This window comes from Hydra viridissima, unplaced genomic scaffold (assembly GCF_058129835.1).
Source record: "Hydra viridissima isolate aposymbiotic clone 2 unplaced genomic scaffold, HvirCarnegie_v1 scaffold_2, whole genome shotgun sequence".
Classification (NCBI taxonomy): domain Eukaryota; kingdom Metazoa; phylum Cnidaria; class Hydrozoa; order Anthoathecata; family Hydridae; genus Hydra; species Hydra viridissima.
Window position 1 is genome coordinate 11,687,458 of NW_028324301.1, and position 20,431 is coordinate 11,707,888.

General features: G+C 27.8%; 3 protein-coding genes across 7 annotated transcripts in view; all 3 read left to right on the top strand.

The window, feature by feature from the left end:
- The window catches only part of LOC145194091 (rho GTPase-activating protein 24-like), a 206,743-nt gene that overhangs the window by 168,702 nt on the left and 17,610 nt on the right, over positions 1–20,431 (top strand). For 4 of the 5 annotated variants that reach the window (XM_090078957.1, XM_090078960.1, XM_090078959.1 and 1 more), the window contains exons 2-5: positions 16,071–16,205; positions 16,297–16,407; positions 17,018–17,117; positions 17,198–17,316. In XM_090078957.1, the coding sequence (XP_089935083.1) occupies positions 16,131–16,205; positions 16,297–16,407; positions 17,018–17,117; positions 17,198–17,316 (405 nt within the window). In that variant the 5' untranslated portion in view covers positions 16,071–16,130. The remainder of the gene's footprint in view (positions 1–16,070; positions 16,206–16,296; positions 16,408–17,017; positions 17,118–17,197; positions 17,317–20,431) is intronic. The other variant, XM_090078958.1, reaches the window with a different exon arrangement.
- LOC149891920 (uncharacterized) lies at positions 908–1,899 on the top strand. Its single transcript, XM_090078978.1, has 3 exons — positions 908–1,031; positions 1,181–1,298; positions 1,424–1,899. The coding sequence occupies exons 1-3, from the start codon at positions 1,011–1,013 to the stop codon at positions 1,897–1,899; spliced, it is 615 nt and encodes a 204-aa protein (XP_089935104.1). The 5' UTR covers positions 908–1,010.
- Positions 2,189–3,495, top strand: LOC149891921 (uncharacterized). The gene is made up of 4 exons (XM_090078983.1): positions 2,189–2,381; positions 2,612–2,676; positions 3,089–3,195; positions 3,293–3,495. The coding sequence occupies exons 1-4, from the start codon at positions 2,322–2,324 to the stop codon at positions 3,388–3,390; spliced, it is 330 nt and encodes a 109-aa protein (XP_089935109.1). The 5' UTR covers positions 2,189–2,321; the 3' UTR covers positions 3,391–3,495.

Sequence of the window (20,431 nt, forward strand, 5' to 3'; positions counted from 1 at the left end):
CATTCACAAACCTCAAAGTCCATTATCTCAAGTTTTAAAAAGATTTTCAGAGCTTGAAAATCTTGAAATAAGTTGTAATCAGTATGCTAAATCACATAAAGTTATTTTTTCTCCTAAATTTAAAGACTCTTGGTTTCTCCTATACACAGGCGAATTTGCCCAGATTATTGGAAAATTAGACAACAATCAATTTAACTGTGTTGTTTTAAAAAATTGTGTTTACAAAAGCGCTTTTACAGATCCATGTGACTCTAAAATCTTTAACATTGTTTTTGTTAGATATATAAAAACTCACTTGAAACATGTTTGTCTAAGTAAAAAATACTTTCAAAGAAAAGCAGTATGTCTAGCTTATGAAGAAGGGTTTGTCTTGTCATGTTTGTGTCATGACATATAAAATTTGTTTACAACCCACTCTTTAACTAAATAATAAACTTTGAAAAGTTTTTTGTACCTTTGTGAAGTATTAGATTAAATAACAATATACTTAATATATATTTTACAATGTTAAACATCAAAAAAATTGAATTTTTAAAAATTTACCTATTTGGTGATTGTCTGTATTGTTGTAAGATTTTGATATTGTTATTTAAATATTTATAAATATAAATTAAAAAATTGTTTCATTTATTTAAATATTCATAATAAAGTAATTTAATTTAAAGTAATTTTATATTATTAAAAATTATTATTTGTTAAATTATTTATAGTAAAATATGTTACTGTTAACATGTTCTATAGCTAAAATTGTTCTATAGCCAAAATTTTTCTAAAAACAATTAATTGTTATTAGAAGAAATTAATATATATTTTTAACAATTAATCGTTTAAACAGTTTTTTAAACAAATACTATTATAATATAATATTATAATATTATTATAAATAAGTATAAAAAATTCAAAGATGTCAATGAAAGATTTATGGGCATTAGTTGTAACTTCAAGCAAAGACAAAGTTGGAAAAATTAGGGAGACAGAAACAGTTGTTCCATTTCATTGGATTTCCTTAGATGAGAAATGGTTGTATTGGCCTCCTTCTCGAAAAGATGAAAAATATACAAAGGCAATTCCCAATGAAGTTATTTGGAAGAAATTTGAAATTTTAAAAATAAAATTACAAGGTAATGATTTTGTTTTTCCGGATTTGTTCTAACTCTTTTATTAATAATTTTTCTTCTACTTATTAAAACTTTTAGGTGAAAAAGATTTGTATGAATATGTGTCTGGAAACAATTTTATGTCCTCATCAAGCGAAAGAGAGAGTGCAGTGAATGAAAAAAGGGATATTGATTTTAACAGTAAGACAAACATTTTGATTTAGGATTTTGGATTTTTATTTAAATGTTTTTTGCAACCTAATGTTAATTGCAGTATTAAAAATATTGTTTTTTCTTTGTTAATAAATTTATTGATATTATTATAGTAGTGGAATTGCCTAAAAAACCTACTGAAAATATTATGTCACCGATAATTTCTTTGTCAAGTAAATCTATTTTAAAACAAGAATCGTATTCACAATCAACATCTTGTAAAAGTCGTTCTTCTGATTATTTATCACCAATAAGTTCTGCGTCACTATCACCTAGCCATAAGTTAAGATTATGTTCTCGATCACCTGTCTCCAAAAGCAGGCCATGTTCGCTCTCACTTTCACCAGTCCTAATGTCTGGATCAAGTTCATGTTTACTTTCGCCTATTTGCAAGCCAAGATCAAAATCTCGCTCCCCTTCACCTGTGTATAGTTCTAGATCATACTCAAAATCACAGAATAATCATTCCCAATCAGTGTTTTCAAAGTCAAAATATAAAGCAAAGAAACTGGTTCGATGTATGAATAGTAATTTCCCAATGGATGAAGCACATAAGTTAAAAAAGTTCTTTTTAAGTTTTATTGATTAAAATTATCTATCGAATTCATCTAGAAAACACAGAGAGATTTGGCTAACTGTTTAATGTCAGTTTTGCCAATATAATTACCTAAGTACTTTTATTAAGTTTACTTAATTTAAAAAAATGGTATATGAGGGAATATACAATTTTTTTATGACGAAAATTGTCTCATAGATTCAATTTTGAAAATAAACTTTTGCTCTATACTATTACTTTTTGTTTTAAACTGACATTTTCTTAAATGTAAATATTATGTAATTTATATACTGTTAATAAGTGAAACAAAATTTAATATTTGGATTTTTTTATATGTAATTTTAGGATTTCAAAAAAAGACAATATCTCTTTTAACTTGTATCGTTGACCTATTGGAGAATCAAGTTCACCAAATAAATAATGACTGTACAAAATATGTGGAAAAAATTGATAACATGGATAAATTCAAAGAACTAGAGGAGTCTTTATCAAAAAAAGACTTTTTTTCATTTATGGTGAATTGTTTTTGAGAATTCTTTTTCATAAATACCCTATTTACTACAATAAAAATTTTTGTGTGTGAAATCTTTAATGTAGTCTTTGTAAAAAGTGCTACCAACATGTCCGTTTGATATTAAATTATGTATAAAGTTAACAATTAGAACCACTCTAGCTTCGAAGTTATTAATGTTAGCTTATGTTTAAATGTTATTCAAATATGTATAAGCAAATATATATATTTTAGGTTGGTCAGTTAAAAATGGTCGGTGGCAAGACAGTACGGGAAAATGTGAAAAATGTCATGAAAAGGTACACAACAATATACATTGATATGTTTTCCAGGCTTATATGGCGTCGTATTCTATATTAATGGATAGACAATACTAACTGATAGACAATAATATGGATTAAAAATCAAATTAAATGTTTTTCAAATTACATTTGAACAGGTTGCAAGGTTGACTATAAAAATTCGAACTTGATAGCCTAAAGTTCAAACTTGAATTCAAAAAGTTGCCTATAAAAATTGGAATTTAGCAGGTCGAATTCGAGGCCTTAAAAAGTTAAAATTTAATTGTTTGTTAAACCTGTTTTAAATAATTTTTTTTTAAGATTTCAACTAATTAAGTAACACTTTACTCCATTACGCAAAAATTTTTATTTTATTTAAGTTTCTTATTTTATTCGAGGTTTTATTTACAGTTCTGATAATTTCTTTTAGGTTAATGTCCTACTCTGTAATGTCATGTTTTAATATGCTTGGAACAAATAGACACGAGCAAAAAAAGTTATCATTTAAAGAGACAAAGATATGTAATGTGGTTGTCGGTGAGTTTATATTGATATATTTATATTTAAGATTGGTATTCTATAAAATGAGTAGAAATAACTTTAAAGTGTTTTAACATATTTCATTTTGTTTTAGCGAGTGTGTTGTCAAATCACGCGACAACTGAAATCGAAGTTTTGGATTCAGTGAAAAACGTGTTAGAATACGCTCCAGAAAAAAAAAAAGATGTATAGTTTTGAATTTTGAAAAAGAAATCCAAGCAACTGCATTATATTTTTATTTGAGACTTTATTGTGGCCATTCTTTTATGTAAATAAAAGTGTAATTGGTAAAAGAAACTGTAATTGGTAATATTTTGGCGCTTTAAAATAGTTAAGTTTTTGAACATGATACACATGTTACAACATATGTTCAAGTCTTTAAAGAAGTTGTTTAAATAAATAATACATTTTTTAATAGAAAATATAAAAATTGTATGTAAAAATAAGAGGCATATTTAGTCGGTTTTCCGACCAATAACCGATATTCTGTAGGTCCTTTTTGCGACGTCGCATCGACGTCTATTTTTCACCCTGGATATGACGTCGTGAAATTGTTACACTTTACGACTTTACAGCGACGTCAAAACGACCAACCTCGCGACGTCAAAACGACGTTGTACCGACGTCATTGTGCTTGCTGGGTTTAGTTTCTCCGCGCAGTGGCCTTGCTTGTCAAGGTTCGTGTTTCGGAGTTAAAGAGTTGAGAGGGGGTTGTACCACGAATAAGAACAAAAAATAAAACACACAAAAAAGAGTAGCCTCCTCGACTGTAGTAACCCCCTCGGCCTTGGGGAGGTGAACAATGTAATATATATATATATATATATATATATATATATATATATATATATATATATATATATATATATATATATATATATATATATATATTTGAGGCAGTGGCTTTATTCTTCACAAAAATATTAATTAACAAATTATATTCAGATTATAATAATGTAAACTGAGGTCTAGCTTTATTTGTATCTTTGTAACATTTATAACATATAGAAAGAGCGCTCCGGTAGGAGCAGGTAAAGTCCTTACTTTTTTAAATTCTGTAATCGTTTGCATAGCAGTATATTGGTTAAGGTATTTTACCTAAACATGCACTGATTTTAAATTATCATTTTTGGATTCTTTCTTGTTTCGGAACCTTAAATGTTCAAACCTTTTTTGAGTGGCGCTCAAAAAATGTCTTTGGCCCACTACATGACGACTTGACCCTAGTTAATGTCACCCAGTGTAGTGCAAATGACAACTGTAAATATCTGAAAGTTATAGGGTAGTTTGATTGTTCTAATGATAGAAACAAGATTTTGCAATATCCGCATAAATGTTGATGTATTAAATTAGTATAAAATTGATTTTTTATTTATTTATGCCTAGAAACTAGATGATGGAAGCAGAAAGCGTGTTAGAATAGGTTTCCATTTAGTACAGAGACAAAGGGCAGTTGATGTTTTTCTTGAAAGCACATTGTTTATTGTACAACAACATTTTTTACGCATTTTTGGAGGATGGACAAATTCCAAATCTGTCATTTCAACATGAAACAGCTTCTCTAATTTTACTTTAAGAATTTCTCCTATAAAATAATGCTTTTTACCAAGTAACTGTCCACAAACTCTGCAAAGGAGTTTAATATTTTTGTTGTGAAGTTCCATTTTATCTAATATTCGACTATTTAAAAAATGGTATATATATATACAATTATATAATTTTTTTTTTTTTTACAAATCCTAGTAATTTATATTTATACTCTTTTCGAAATCTCTTTCTCTATTTCTCTTTATAAATATATATATATATATATATATATATATATATATATATATATATATATATATATATATATATATATATATATATATATATATATATAGTCACATCGGAAAAGAGTACCATAGCAACAGGTTACAAAAGTTTAATGATTAAGATTTTCTTTTAACCCTGCAAAAAAAATTGAATCCTCATATAAGCAAAAAATACAAAAAAGATAAAAGGTTCATCTTGCTGAATAAACTTAAATTAAAAAATTTCTACGCTCAAAAATATTTTAAAAAAGGTTTAAAAATTGTAAACAAAAACACTAAAGTTGCTTTAGCTTAAAGTAGATATTATTCACTTTCAGAGGTCTTGTATTTTATTTGAAAAATTTTTTCGTACAGCTGCAAGTTATTTTCAAAATAATTTCATGAAAAAACTCGTTAAAAGCCTATTTAATTATCTAAAATTAAACAAGTTACTCGTTGTCAATGATAAGTTTTGAATCCGTAGCCATTTTTAAAATTTTAAATTATTTTTAACTCTACTGCGCATGCGCATAATAACTTTCCTCTTACAAACGACCGTGACCAAATATTCTTCTGTTGTAGAGGTTGGGGGGGGGGGGGGGTAGTTAAGATTATGAGTATTTTGTATATTTGACTTTTTTATTTTTTAAAAAATTGTTTTTTTAGAAAAATGAAACTTTATTTAAAATATTTGTGATTTTTTTAAAGTATTAAAATGATTTACACACAAACACACACAAAAAAAACTATATTCTGTTATTAGTTGAATATAAATATAACCGAGGCAAATAATGCGTTAAAAACTAAACATAGAAGTTCTATTATAAAACCACCGTAAGCCGAACGCTAATTTTTTAAGTTGGTTGCAGTTTTCTTAAGCATTCTTTATAATGAATTTTTGTCACTTAAATGGGCATAACTTTTAGTAGAATCATTAGCTTTTTATGAAATTTTCACCATCGTAATACTGATTTAAAGCTCTTTACAATGATGTATAATAATTATATATTTGAATAGTTTAAAAATTTTGCACATGTACCTAATATTTAACGTTAACAAAAAAATATTCCCACATAAATAAATGTTTTTATTAGTTTTTTTAAATTTTGAAAAGTCAAAATTAAGGAGTTCGTTGTGATAAAAAAAAAAAAAAAAATTAACATACAGGAATAATATTAATTCTTTTTTAGGCATTCAACTAAAAAGGATAGGTAAAAGAAAAGATCTAAGGATGCCATTAAAAAAAAACTTTCAGCCTTCAGCTTTCTTGAATAAAATATTTGTGTAGGTTTGATTACGTCTGGTGACCTTTTGTTTTTTGTAAACTATTAGCAACCAGAAAGCTGATTTCAATCATGGACTTGTTAAAAATAAGAACAACTACTTCTATAAGCGGCACCAATTAGTGGTAAAAAAATCTCACTAGATTGCGAAATAGCCAAATACTGCTTACTTACTACAACAGTCTTATGAAAGAAATTTGGAAATGGTATTTGGATTTGGAAAAAACTCTATCCAAACTATTAACTATTAATTTTGCCAATTTCTTATACACACGAATGGAAAATTTGTTGAAAATTTCTCTGTAATCTTCTGAATGGTTTAATGGCAAGTCATAAAGTATCTATTTGCGTAGCTCATTATGCTTACATAGTTTTGTAGAACATATTGTGGTTTGACTTAAAGAACCTGCTTCGGAACCTTAAAAATATAGCCTTTTTTTTATTAAAAAAGAGATGCACTGTCATTAGTGCATGTGGCAAATTTACTTTTATACGCTTTCGATCTGGTGACATGCAGCCTGTATTGTATAATAAAAGTGTTTGCTCTTCTTGAGTGCTAAAACTCTTATAATTACTTAAAATTACCTTTCTTTCATTATCTACAACTTTTTGACTGCATTTATGTATGCATTTGTTAAGACAATCTCTGATTTCTTTCACTGCCATACAATTCTTGCAACTTAAAACATTCTTTAGCCCTTAGGCCTCAAGCACCTTTTATTTATTAGATTCTTGCCCTTGTTATCTGTCTTTCTCTTCCTTTGACGAATTGGAGCAGTAAGGAATGAACTTGGGGCCTTTGCACAACTTGTAGAGGCCTCTAGTTCATTTCTTACTGCTCAATGCAGTAAAAAAGTTTCAGAAATGCAAGCAAAAGTATTTTACAAATTAAAATACTACATTTTAACGATGTTATGGTATGACGGATTTTACTATACCCGAAAAAAAAGAATACATTTGAAAGTAAACAACAGACTTTTTATGCACACGTTTTTTTTAGTAACGTCCAATTTGGCTCACTTTGATAAATACTACTGGGAGAAAATCCCATGTTTTATATAAACTTCCAACGGCTAAAAGGAGCAAACAGCCGGTAATGTCAGTTGAGGTATAGCAATATATCGCCGAGGCCAAGATTGTAATTTTCTTTCGAATTTTATCAATTTACCTAAAAAATATTAACTAAACAAGATCAACTGAACTGATTGTTATCAAACGATAAATACTGCGAAGCTAATAAAGAAGTAATAACTATGAAAAAAGCGTCTTCAATCCCATATCTGTGATAAGGTTTATTTTATATTCGTGTGTGTGTATGTGTGTGTGTGCGTGTGTGTGTGTGTGTAAGCGAGCTAACTCTGACCTTAGCTCTTGGTGGTTTTAGTTTGTTTTCATGAAGTATGAGAAATTTGTTCAAAATATGTTAATATTCGTAAATATGTTCCTATTTATTTTATAACATCAATCCTAGAACACTGTTTTCTAGTGAAATTGACTGATGAACGTTACGAAACACTTTTCCCAATAACAAAATGCAAGATTTTGCCAGCATTAATAGAATTATCTCAGATAGTTGGACATCTTCAACTGAAAGAACCTCAATTTAAGAATGAGATTTATGTGCATATATCATAATACACAAGATCACCTTTGTAGATTCAATGATCCAGGTTGTTGAATATACGAATGGGTGCTAGCAAAAAAGAACTTGCGCAAATAACACTGGAAAACCAATATTTAAATTCATACATTCTTCGAAAATGCAAAGAGTTGGTGAAAATAAGTTTGTGGAAATGATTATTTGCATTTCATGAGTACATGAAACATGATATTTTATGATAATCGAAACGCAACTTACTTTAGCAGCAATAAAACTTTCACACCAGAATCAATTTTTAGCATTACTTATTGTCTTGTATTTGGATACTGTGTGCGATTTTCATACTAGTTTCACACAAAAATATTTTCATAATTTTTTCGCTATTTTTGGATTTTTTGTGTTTGATATATTCAAAATATGTTAATAATGAATAATTTTTGACATTTCAACTTTTCAAAAAGACTTAACTTTTTATTGATTTAAAAGAAGTGGCGATATCTTGAAAACGATTAGCTAGAATTATGATTTCAAAAAAACAAATCGTGAAGATAATTTGTACTTCATAACAAAAATAATGAAGCTCTTTTTAACACAAAGTAAAAAAATTTATAACCGTTCATTTTTAATATGCAATTTTTGAAATATTTTTAATATACAATTTTTGAAATATTTTTAATACGCAATTTTTGAAATATTTTTAATATCCAATTTTTGAAATATTTTTAATATCCAATTTTAGAAATATTTTTAATATGCAATTTTTGAAATATTTTTAATATCCAATTTTTGAAATATTTTTAATATGCAATTTTTAAAATATTTTTAATATGCAATTTTTGAAATATTTTTAACATGCAATTTTTGAAATATTTTTAATATGCAATTTTTGAAATATTTTTAATATCCAATTTTTGAAATATTTTTAATATGCAATTTTTAAAATATTTTAAATATGCAATTTTTGAAATATTTTTAATATGCAATTTTTGAAACATTTTTTAAAACTGCTATAGATAAGAATTGAAATTTAACAAATTATAGGGTTCTGTAACTATAATAGAAAAAGAATTGCCTAAACATCACCCTGTTTCAATATCAACATCAACTAAATCAATTTGATCAACTTTCTCTTAAGATGTTGCTCTAAGACGTTGTCGTTATTCGTATTGTTTATTGAACAGTTAAGGTGGTAGGCCTATGAAAAATAGAGATTTTTGATCAAAAATTGAAAAAATAGGTAATATATTGTATTTATGTAAAAATTTATCCTCTATCTTCTGATATATAACTTGTTTAGGTTTGATCAAACTAAAAGGGTTTAAAATAACTTATATTATCAGCTAGTTTGTTTATTTACCGTAGCAACGCCATAGCAACGAAAGATTAAAACCTTTATTTTACCCAAATTTGATGGTCAAAATGACAAATCTTGTGAAGCTTTTTTTCCAATTTAATATAGATCTGCGCTGTTTTTGGTCATGCTTTAAAATCACATTTTCTTATAATAATTGTCGTATTGAACTGTATATTGGTTGTGGAATAAAATCATTATTTATGAATTTTTCAACTCTTGATTTAAATCAAACAAGTTGTACTGGTGTATAATTGTAATGTCTTCTGGAAAAAGCAACAAGCAAAATTTTTCACGAAAAAGAAAGAAAAATCCTCCGTTAAACAAATATTCAAGAATAAATCTTTCAAATATTTCATCAGAAAAAGTTTCATCTTGCATAAGTAAAAAGAGGCTAATTATAGATCAAACTAATCTCAATACCAAGAGTGAAGTAATAAGGCAGGAAGATGATTACTTTTTATTTGTTAATTTCTCTATACTTAAGAGTTTATTTCAACCTTTGTTAGTATGTCCTGAATGTGGCCATAAAAAAATAACTCTCATTGATAACAGAAAGAAGAGAAAGGGATTTGCCCATAATTTAGAACTGTTATGTGAGTCATGCGAATGGTTTAAATCTGTTTATACATCAAAAGAATGCATTAAACAAAACCATGGTCAAGGTCCTAAAATCTACGAAGCAAATGCAAGAGCAGTAATTGGTTTTCGTGAAATTGGTAAAGGTTTTACTGCAATGGAAACATTTTCTCAATGCATGAATATGTTTTCTTTATCTAAAACACCATTCTCTAAACTTAATGACAATGAAATTTATACAGCATATGAGAAGGCTGCTCTTAATAGTATGAAAAAAGCAGCTGAAGAAGCTCAAGACAAAACTTTAAATATTCCAACTAAACAAAGAGTAACAATTGATGGCTCTTGGCAAAGGCGGGGTTTCACATCACTAAATGGTGTTGTAACTGCTGTTGTTAATAACAAAATTATAGACACTAAAGCTTTTTCCAAGCATTGTAAAGGCTGTTCAATGTGGAAAAAACATAGAGGATCACCAGCCTACAACAGATGGAAAGCAGATCACATATGTCACATTAACCATACAAAGTCATCTGGTGCGATGGAAGCAGCTGGTGCGTTGGAAATCTTTTCTCGATCAGTTAAAAAATACAATTTGATTTATCATGAATACCTCGGGGACGGTGATACTTCCTCTTTTAAAGAAGTTGAAGAATCTAACCCATATAAAAGTTATAATATTCAACCAATAAAATTAGAATGCATTGGGCATGTGCAGAAGCGACTTGGTACACGCTTGCGAAAAATTGTACATAAGTATAAAGGAACAAATAAACCCCTACATGGAAAAGGAAATTTGACTAATAGTGCAATTAACTCAATGCAGAATTATTATGGTATTGCAATTAGAAATAACACTAACAGCATTTATGCAATGAAAAAAGCAATAGGAGCAGTTTTGTGGCACAGTACAAATTTTAGTGATAATAGCATTCGTCATTCTATGTGTCCTAGGGATGAATATTCATGGTGCAAGTGGCAACTAGATAAGCTTAAAGGTACAAGTACTCACACAAACAAAATTAACTTGCCTATCTTTATTCATAATATAATAAAACCTATTTTTAAAGATTTATCTGATGACGATTTGCTAAGTAAATGTTTACATGGTCAAACCCAAAATTCAAATGAAGCATTTCATTCAATTTTATGGACTCGATGTCCTAAAAACATTTTTGTAAGTAGAAGAACATTTAAACTTTGTATAAACTCTGCAATAGTTCATTATAATGACGGTGGAGATGGGGTAAAATCTGTTTTAAGTCACTTCGGATTGTTAGGATCATTGACTATTCCAAAACTGATTTTAAAGGACCAAAAGCGAATTGTAAACAAGCGTCGTAAATCAACTTCAATATGCAAAAAGCAAAGAAAAAAACTTAGATCTCTTCATAAAGGATACTTAGATACTGAAAAAACTGATTCATATAGCACTGGTAGCTTTTAAGGAGTGTTTTTAGACGTAATTTTTTGATTTTAAATTTTTGACTCGATTTTTCTCATTTTGAGATTTTTAGTTTTTTTTTTAATTTTAAAACATGATATCTCCAGTTTAAAGTAAGCAATTAAGCTGAAATTTTCAGGATATGTTCTTCATACATGTAGAATTCATTTGTCATAAGATTTTTAAAATTTCTTTTTTTGGGGCGCTACAATGTGGTTTTATCTGCCAGAGTTTTTTTATAAAAATATATATTCAAGTTTAAAAGTCAATATAATCTGAACTAGGAAGGCAAATTTAAAAATCCTATGACAAATGAATTTTATACATATGTAGAACTACCATACCAAATTTGAAGTTTTGATTTATTGTAGTTTTTGAGAAATTGTGTTTTGAAGTTTTCGTTTTTTTCACACTTTTTAATATAATTTCGAGGCAAGCGAGGCACTTTTTTATATATTTTATTGATTTTATGTTTAATTTCATAATTATTGTTAACAACTGATTAGTTTTATTGTAAATATATCTTTAATACTTGAAAAAATTTTTTCATAGGCCTACCACCTTAAATGGGTTCGATAGTTTAAATACAGTAATAGATAAAGTAAGGTAATAAAAAATATTATAAATATAGTTATAACATTTTATTTAATATAATTATCTTATTAATAAAATCGAATACTCTAAAAACAGCATTAACACTAGCATGACATAGCGTGGCATAGCATGGCATAGGTAAGAAATTAATTCGAAGTAAAGCTTGCAAAAAGCAACTCAGGATTTCGAAGATAACATATTAAAAGAAAAATGCTAGAGACTTGAATTTTCGGGTTTCTTAATTAAATCATGATCTGCAAAAAAATTTTTTGGTTATTTCATTTTATTGCAAAAAGTTTTCCTAATGTGCGGTATCTATGATATCCTTAGACGATAATTCGTCTGACTTTTTTTTCCCGTGAACTTTTCCCAAAGTTCACGGGAACTTTGGGAAGTCAGACGAGAAAACTTTGGTTTTTGCGCTAATGCAATTTTTCATCTACCGGAACAAATATGTTCCTGCGGCTTTTCTTTGATCTTAATGAAATATCGTAAAGTTTCGGGGGGTTAATTAAAGGTTGCGCCAAAATTTAGTTAATTAAATTGTCAGTGCTATTCAGAAGCAATATGACAAACGAAAAGGATAATTTAGAGTATGCTTTTAAAATAGTTTGTGATTTATTTTTTATTAAGTCTTTAAAGGATTACCAAAAAGAAGCTTTAATAGCTCTCAGCAATGGCATAGATTGTTTTGTTAACCAAAGTTTTCTCGTCTGACTTCCTATAGTTCACGGGAAAAAAAGTCAGAGGAATTATCGTCTATGATATCCTGTAAAAATCAGTAATCAGGACAAGCAAAATTGTTGAGTAAAAAGAGCAAAAATATAAGCAAACAAACAAAGTTCAAAACATGCAGAGGTAATAATAAAAAATACAACTGAGAACAAACCAAGTTTATACCAAGGTACAAATTCCTTACAAACAAAACAGAAAATTTATGGAACATATTCAGGGTGTTAGCTAGCCTAATCATTAGCCAAATGGCACCGAGTATACTGTAGAATTCCAAATGGGTTTAAAGTTTCCAAAATTCAATACCTCTTTTTTTTTTTTTTTAGTAGTAGTAGTAGTAGTAGTAGTGGTAGTGGTAGTGGTAGTAGTAGTGGTAGTGGTAGTAGTAGTGGTAGTGGTAGTGGTAGTGGTAGTAGTAGTAGTAGTAGTATAGTAGTAGTAGTAATCTTAGTTGGCCTCATTTTACGATTTGCCTAGCTCTGGCGCTACAAATTTTGCCCTCATGTTACAATATTTTGCCTGCGTAACAATATTAAGTTACACAGAATGTTCTCATCTTATGAATCTGCCCTTATGTCACAAAATGTGCATAGCATGAGGGCAAAAACTGCACTCATGTTAAGCTACATAGTAACACCAGGGCATTTGTCATAAAACTTATTTATTTTAAGATAAACGATTAAGCAAGCAAATAGTCAATTTAAACATGGCAAAGTTTGATGTATTAGTGGAACGATTAAGATTGATATAGTAATAAATTTAGATTGATAATATAGTTAGAACAATAACATATTAATAAATAATATTTATGTTGAACATATATGTAATAATATCTAAAATAAATTGAATAATGATATTGACAATATATTAATTAATTAAGATTGATAATAAAGTTAACTAATACCTTAATCTAACTTTATTATCAGCAATAAACACAAATTTATTGCTACCTAGGTAGTAATTAATCTGTGTTTATTGTTAAACCAACAATGTTATTGAACTTTTTGTTGACTAATCATACTAATTAATAATACCTTTGAGGTCCTCATTGATGTAAGTTCTATGTTTTTTTGGTACTATAACTAATAGAGATTTACAGAGATAAAGAATAGAATCAGGAGTAATAAAGTAGCAAGCATGGTAAAGAGATACAACATTAGCAGATGGTTAAGATCAGAAGTAAGATTTGATCCTAGAAGTCAAAGGGTAGATGACTCATTCAGTACATTACTGTTCATAAATATAGGAAGATCTAGATTTTTGCGATAAGGATTCCCCGAAAAAAATTTAGTCTTGTCTGAGTTAGAGATAATTCTCTATCAAAAAAAGAAAAAATATTATAATTTTACTTTTCATTGCAAAATTATAAGTTTAATTTTATAAAAAAGTTTTGAAAAGTTATAACTTTGAAAATATGTCTCACCCATTTTAGGGCTAGAAGTTTGGGTTACATGAGGGCTTCGAACCGGGATTATAGATATATTCCTGTTTATCATAAAATATATTCCTGGCTAACACCCCAACATTGCCACAAGTCAACAAATGTAAACAGTTTCAAGAACAAATTAGACAAATATTTAGCATTAAAAAAATTAACTTAATGAGTTTTAATAGTAATAAAAATTTTTAATACTAATAAAAAGTATAAAAAATTTAAACAAAAATTACTTTTGGTCTTAAGTCTTCTAAGTAGTTTTTGTTTAAATTTTTTATTCTTTTTATTAATATATACCTATATTATCAAAAGTGAGTTGTCAAAGTGAGTTTCTAATTCACTCGCTGTTAACACATAGCATAGTTATATGTTAACAGAGAGTGAATTAGAAACTCACTTTATATACTACTACTAAATTATATTTTATATACTACTAAATTATAATAATACTTTTAATAATATAGCAGTTACTATATTGTTATAATTTATGATTGTTTTTAGGCAAGTACAATGAAAGCACATTGGTGCTCATATTTTAAAATCATAACACAGATACTTTTAAACAGCATGTATAAAAAAGGTCATTTAAAAACCTGCAGATTATTTTCTATAGCATGTCTTACACTGACATAATATAAAATAGACACAAGCATGTAAGTTTGTTATGGAGCCATTTTACAATAATAAATAAATCTTCAAATAAATTATAATAGGAAAGACAATTTTTAGCTTCAAAAAAATGTTGCATATTAAATGACATCTTGAAAATATTCAATATAATATTAAATGACATTTAGAAGTCCTTACATATTTATTAATAAGATATCTTGCTTTACTATAGCATAGCCTTAAGTAAAGGATAAACCATGCGTAAGTAATGTTAGATTTTACTTTAAACATATTAAAAGAAACAAAGCTATATACAGTCTTGTAGACTACATGTAGGCTACAGTCTATGTTGTAGATTACAGGTATAACTTCTTTAAATGTGTTTAAAGTCTAACTTTACTTTATGCATTGCAATTGATTTTTACTAGTATAATCCAAAAACTATGCTATTTACTACATTATACTATTTTAGTATACAAATATATTTAAAAAATACAAATACTATACAAGTGCACTGAAATATTGCTGCCTAACCTTTTCCATGATTTACTTGTATGACATAAACTTCGCCTGCCTTAGGATTGTTGAGTGTAGTTGTTCTATCTTCATTATTGCTCTTGGCGATAAGATTTGCAATAACCTCTATTTTAAGATGCTTTATGCAACCTATCAAAACAGGCACAGCCATTTACTAAAAAGTCATCATAAAAATATTTAGCAATATGTTTGTTCAGGTTGAATTCGTTTGCAGAAATTTCACTATTAAAAGTGCCGTGTCACTTGAATGATCCGCTCCGCTGATCCTCCCCGCCCCACCGTTTGTACCTACTCTGTGATTCTTGCTCACGATTCAATTGAAATGTTTGCTTTTGATAGATCGTAAAAAAGGGATTGGCTAAAAATTTTTCGATTTTTGTCCGACTGACCCACGGGTTACACGGTGTAAACATTTTACTTAATTGGGGTTAGTTTTTTGAAATCAACTTGAAATCAAAGAAAATTTTTTAAAAGATTGTTTATGTTTATGAGTTGTTTATCTTTTTAAAACTAGATTGAACAGTACAATAGCAACAGGTCTTGAGATTTATGTGGCCACTTACTTTATAATCAGTTCTTTGACATGTTACCATGAATCACTTTTACATTTTTATTGATTTTTAAGCTGTAAATCCATCCTGCTTGATTAAAGTATTCAGGAATTAACATGCTTAGGATATTGATGAACTCACTAAAGTTTATTTTTACACTACTTTCCTTTTATTTATATTGTTCTTATCACGCACTTTCAAATTGAATTCAGCATAACTTAAGCAAACAATTTTTTTTATGGTAGAATTTTAATACTCACTATAAATTTTGATTTTTTTTTTACTTCTTCATAAAGCGCTAATAAAAACTTAGTGCTGTAATCCACTTGCATTTACAGCATATATGTATTACATGCATTTATAGCTTGTATAAGTAAACTCTTTTGGTAAGAAAAAAAATAAATAAATGTAAATCAAAAAAGAAATGAAAGGGATGCAGCTGCCATCATTGAAAAACACTCCATCATTCAAAAAAGGATCCTTACCAAGGCAAAGAACCGTAAGAATAAGTTTATCTTATAGTTTTTCAATAATACTCTATATCTTCTGAAATTGCATATATAATTGATTAATCATTTTCTAAATTAAAGCAATACTCCGGTTGGCTGTGGAAGAAAGGTGTCTTAAACAAAGCTAGCCTTACCAATCGAAGATGGTTTGAGATAAAAGGCGACCAGTTGTATTATTTTAAGAATAAAGGGGTAAGTGATTTTACACAAAAAATCCCTTAAAATCAGAGGTGTAACTTAATAGGAGCAAGGGAAGCATAGCCTTTCAACCCATCAAAAGTAAGAGGCTATCAAAATTTTAAAAAGGCAAAGAGAAAATCTAAAATTATAATTTTATTTTGTTTTAAGTTAAAAAAAAAGATTTGAGTGTTTGAACTTGATCATAAAAAAATTGAAGTATAATTTTTATAAAATAATAAACCAAGTTTTAATAAGTCTATTTATGGTTATAAAGGACCTTTAAAACTATGATTATTTCTGAACTCAAAGTTATTTGTTGATAAAAAGATAGTCTTACAGTTACATAAAAATCAAATAACACTATAAAATTATTTTTTATAATGAACTTTCATGCCAAAAAATAAAGTAACACAAAAACAATTTCTTGTAGTTCTGGAAAGTAACTAAAATCAAACATTATTATGAAAAAATTTTTTAGTTCTTATTCATCTAAGTAGTTATTGAAAAGATTTATCACTCTGTCCCAAAAAATGAAGTTACAATTCTGCTTAAGATTCATACAGTTTAAAATATTTGAATTTGTGCAATATTTGGTTTTACAAAGTGTTATATTTTTTTACAGGATAGTAATCCTCTTGGTGAAATATTTCTCCCAGGTAACCAAATAATAAAGGTAAACACAACAGCCGACTTTAGTGGAAAGTATGTATTTGAAATAGCTGGTGAGTAAGTCATAAATTTTACATATTTATTAAAAGTAGTGTTAAACTCTTTCACCAAATTAAGAATTTTTACATGACAGCTGGCAAGGAAAGACAAGGTCGACCAGTGACTTTAAATTCTGAAAGTTTATTACTTGGTGCATCTACTCCTATGGAAATGGAGCTGTGGATAAAAGCTTTAAATCGAGTAATTTATTCAGTAAGAATATAATTTGTAAACTTTCCTTTTAAAAAAATATTGATAATTATTTACATATGGCCAGATTACTGTAAACCACAATGACCACCAAGTTTGAAACCTCCCCATATGCTTTTTTAAATATTTTTGAAAAGTAATGTAAAAATTAAATAAATTAAGGGTATTAGAAACATCCACAGAGATATAAAATGAAAAAAAAAAAAAAACATTTAAGAATTCAATAAAAAGGGGAGGGAAAGAACATGGTTAGCTATATTTAAATACAGGTATTTCATGCATTTTAAAGACAAAATTAATGTAGGATATGTCATAATTTTACTCTGTATTATGTAAAAAATTTCCAATATAAAAATTGCATTAAAAAATGTTTGGAAAAAATAAGAATAGATTACATGTTAAAAAATAAAAATATAAAAAAAAACAGCAATATTTGACAAATGATCTAAATATATTTTATGGTAAAAGTTAGTTATGCACCTTTTCCAATTCATAAAAGACTACATTTTATAATTCACAAATAATGTGATATTTCATTAAAAATTATAAATTTCAATACGCAATTAACAATTTTTCTTAAATTGCTTTTAAACCAAGTTTACTCAAAATGAAAAAATATTTTCTGCAAAATTGTACACTAGCTCAACAATATAATCACTCCAAAAACAAACATATAAATAATTTATTAACTGGTGCAAATTCAACAACAATCAAATCTTATCTTTTATCATCTGAGTGATTTTGTCATCTCTTATACCTAATACTTGTTTTTTTAAACTAATGGTTAATAGATTCATCTGCTTGTTCTTAGTAAATTTCTGATTAAAAAGTCCATTATCAGTATTGGTACTTTTTAGGGTGATATAATAAAACTGCAATATGAACTTTCCAGGCTTCTTATTTAAAAAATCATTTTCATATTAGTTATTTAACAAATTAATATAAGATACCTTGAGTTCCATAACTACAACCTCATTACCAGCCTTTACTTATTGACCAAAGACAGCTTGCTTCATTGCCAAAACCTTTCTTAAATAATTAATGAAAATAACTCAAGTTTTTTAAATCAGAATATCACTTTTCCTTGAGCAAGAATATCTAAATTATCCAAGAGTCTGTTGGCATTGTTGCCATTTAAATCCAATGCCATGGTAGTCTTAAAAGTTATAAAGTTTGAGTTTAACTGTTGTTCAAAGTCAGGCCATAGTTTTAAGAATAGTTTTCCTATATTTGTAACTATTCAAATTGATGTATGCAACTCAGGTACTGAAATTTTCTATAATTGTATTTGGATACTCTTCAAGATTTGGTTAATTACTTTTTGATAATCAGCCATCTTTGATTTTAGTTTTCCAGCTTGTGCATTTTTACTGCAACAGTAATTAAAAGAATCAAGTGCTCGTTTTTCTCCAGCATCCAAAAAACTGTCACTTTCATACTACAAACAGCTATATTCTCTAGCATGGCTTGTAATACAAAGAATTGAGTTTAAACACTTTAAATCAAATGCAACAGAATACTTAATATTTTGAAAAACAAGAGCATCAGCTATTTTCCTAAGATTTCCATTGTGTTCTGACACTTGCTCTGCAATAGCAAAACATTCATAGTGACCTTTAAAAAAACTTTAACCAGAATCCACAGCAACTCTTAGGGTGGAATGCAAGAACCGAACTTCAAATTTGAAGTCAAACTTCAAACCTTAAGTGCGACTTGAGCGAATGCACAAAGCGAACTTCAACTCAAGTCAGACTTGAAAACCGCTAAAAATAGATTGTTTTCAAGTCTGACTTCAAACCAGACTTGAGAGAGCAAAAATTCCTTCCAAATGCAAGAACCCGACTTGAAATTTCAAGTCAGACTTCAAATCTCAAGTCTGACTTGAACGGAATGCAAGAAGCGAACTTGAACTGAAGTCAGACTTAAAAAAAGAAAATTTTTGAATTTTCAAGTCATTTTTTCAAGTCTGCTCCAGACCAATCTTGAAACCAAACTTGAAAAAAAAAAAACAGACCGCCATTATCATTTTGCTGATGCGTAACAAAACTTTACTATTACTATATAACTTATTACAACCTTTGTAAATATGAAAATGATTTTTTAACAAGCAAAAGTAGTTACTTGGGCATATTGACCTAATTAATTTAGAAGGTTACATTGTGAAAGTATATTTGTCAATGAATTCATTACAGAAAACTGAATACCAACATTGTGAAAATGTGTTTTTTAAAACATCCTGTAACTTGTATTTAATGATCCAACATGTCATATTTTAATGCCATTAGAAATGTTTACTAGCTTTTTGAAATGTCGAACATCCTAGCATTATAAAAGGCTGTTGATTAAGGCACGTTTTTGTGATACAGTATAAAAGTAAATTCCATTTAGTAATAAACAGTTGCAGTTATACAAAGAAGTGATATGTGTAAAAGGAGTAAAAGAGAGTTCATGAGAAGTAGTTACAAAAAAACTTTTTTTTAAATGTTCAAAAATGAATCGGTATGAGCTGAATTTTAGAAGAAGAAGAAGAAAAAATATGCGAAGTCACATACCAAGGTTTATTATTGACAGAGTTAATCCTTTAGAAGTTTACCACGATATAGAATTTAAAAGGTGCTACAGATTTTCAAAAAAAAACCTTTTTTAATATTAGCTAATGACATTATTAACAACAATGTTAACAATCGAGGGTGCCCTCTTTCAATTGTGCAACAACTGGCTATTGCATTTTGGTTTTATGCTACTGGTTCATTCCAAGTGAGTAGATATTCAAGAAACGGTATCAGAAAATGACACCTTCTTATTGTAGATTTTTCATTACGTTTTTAAATAACAACATTTTATATCAACAAATGATAATATACTCAAGTAACAATGAATAAACTCTTTTAGAGAATAATAGGAGATTTGGAAGAGCTGAAACTCAACTGTTTGTCCAGTGGTTTAGAACATTTCAATTCAAATGGCTATCAAAAGATATCAGTACATAAAGTTTCCAACAGAAGCTGATTCTTTGATAATTCAGCAAAAGTGATTAGAAGTTTTCATGGATATCTGATTTTGCTATTTCATACAAACTTCAAACTTTTCTTAGATAAAGAAAATATCTATATTTATC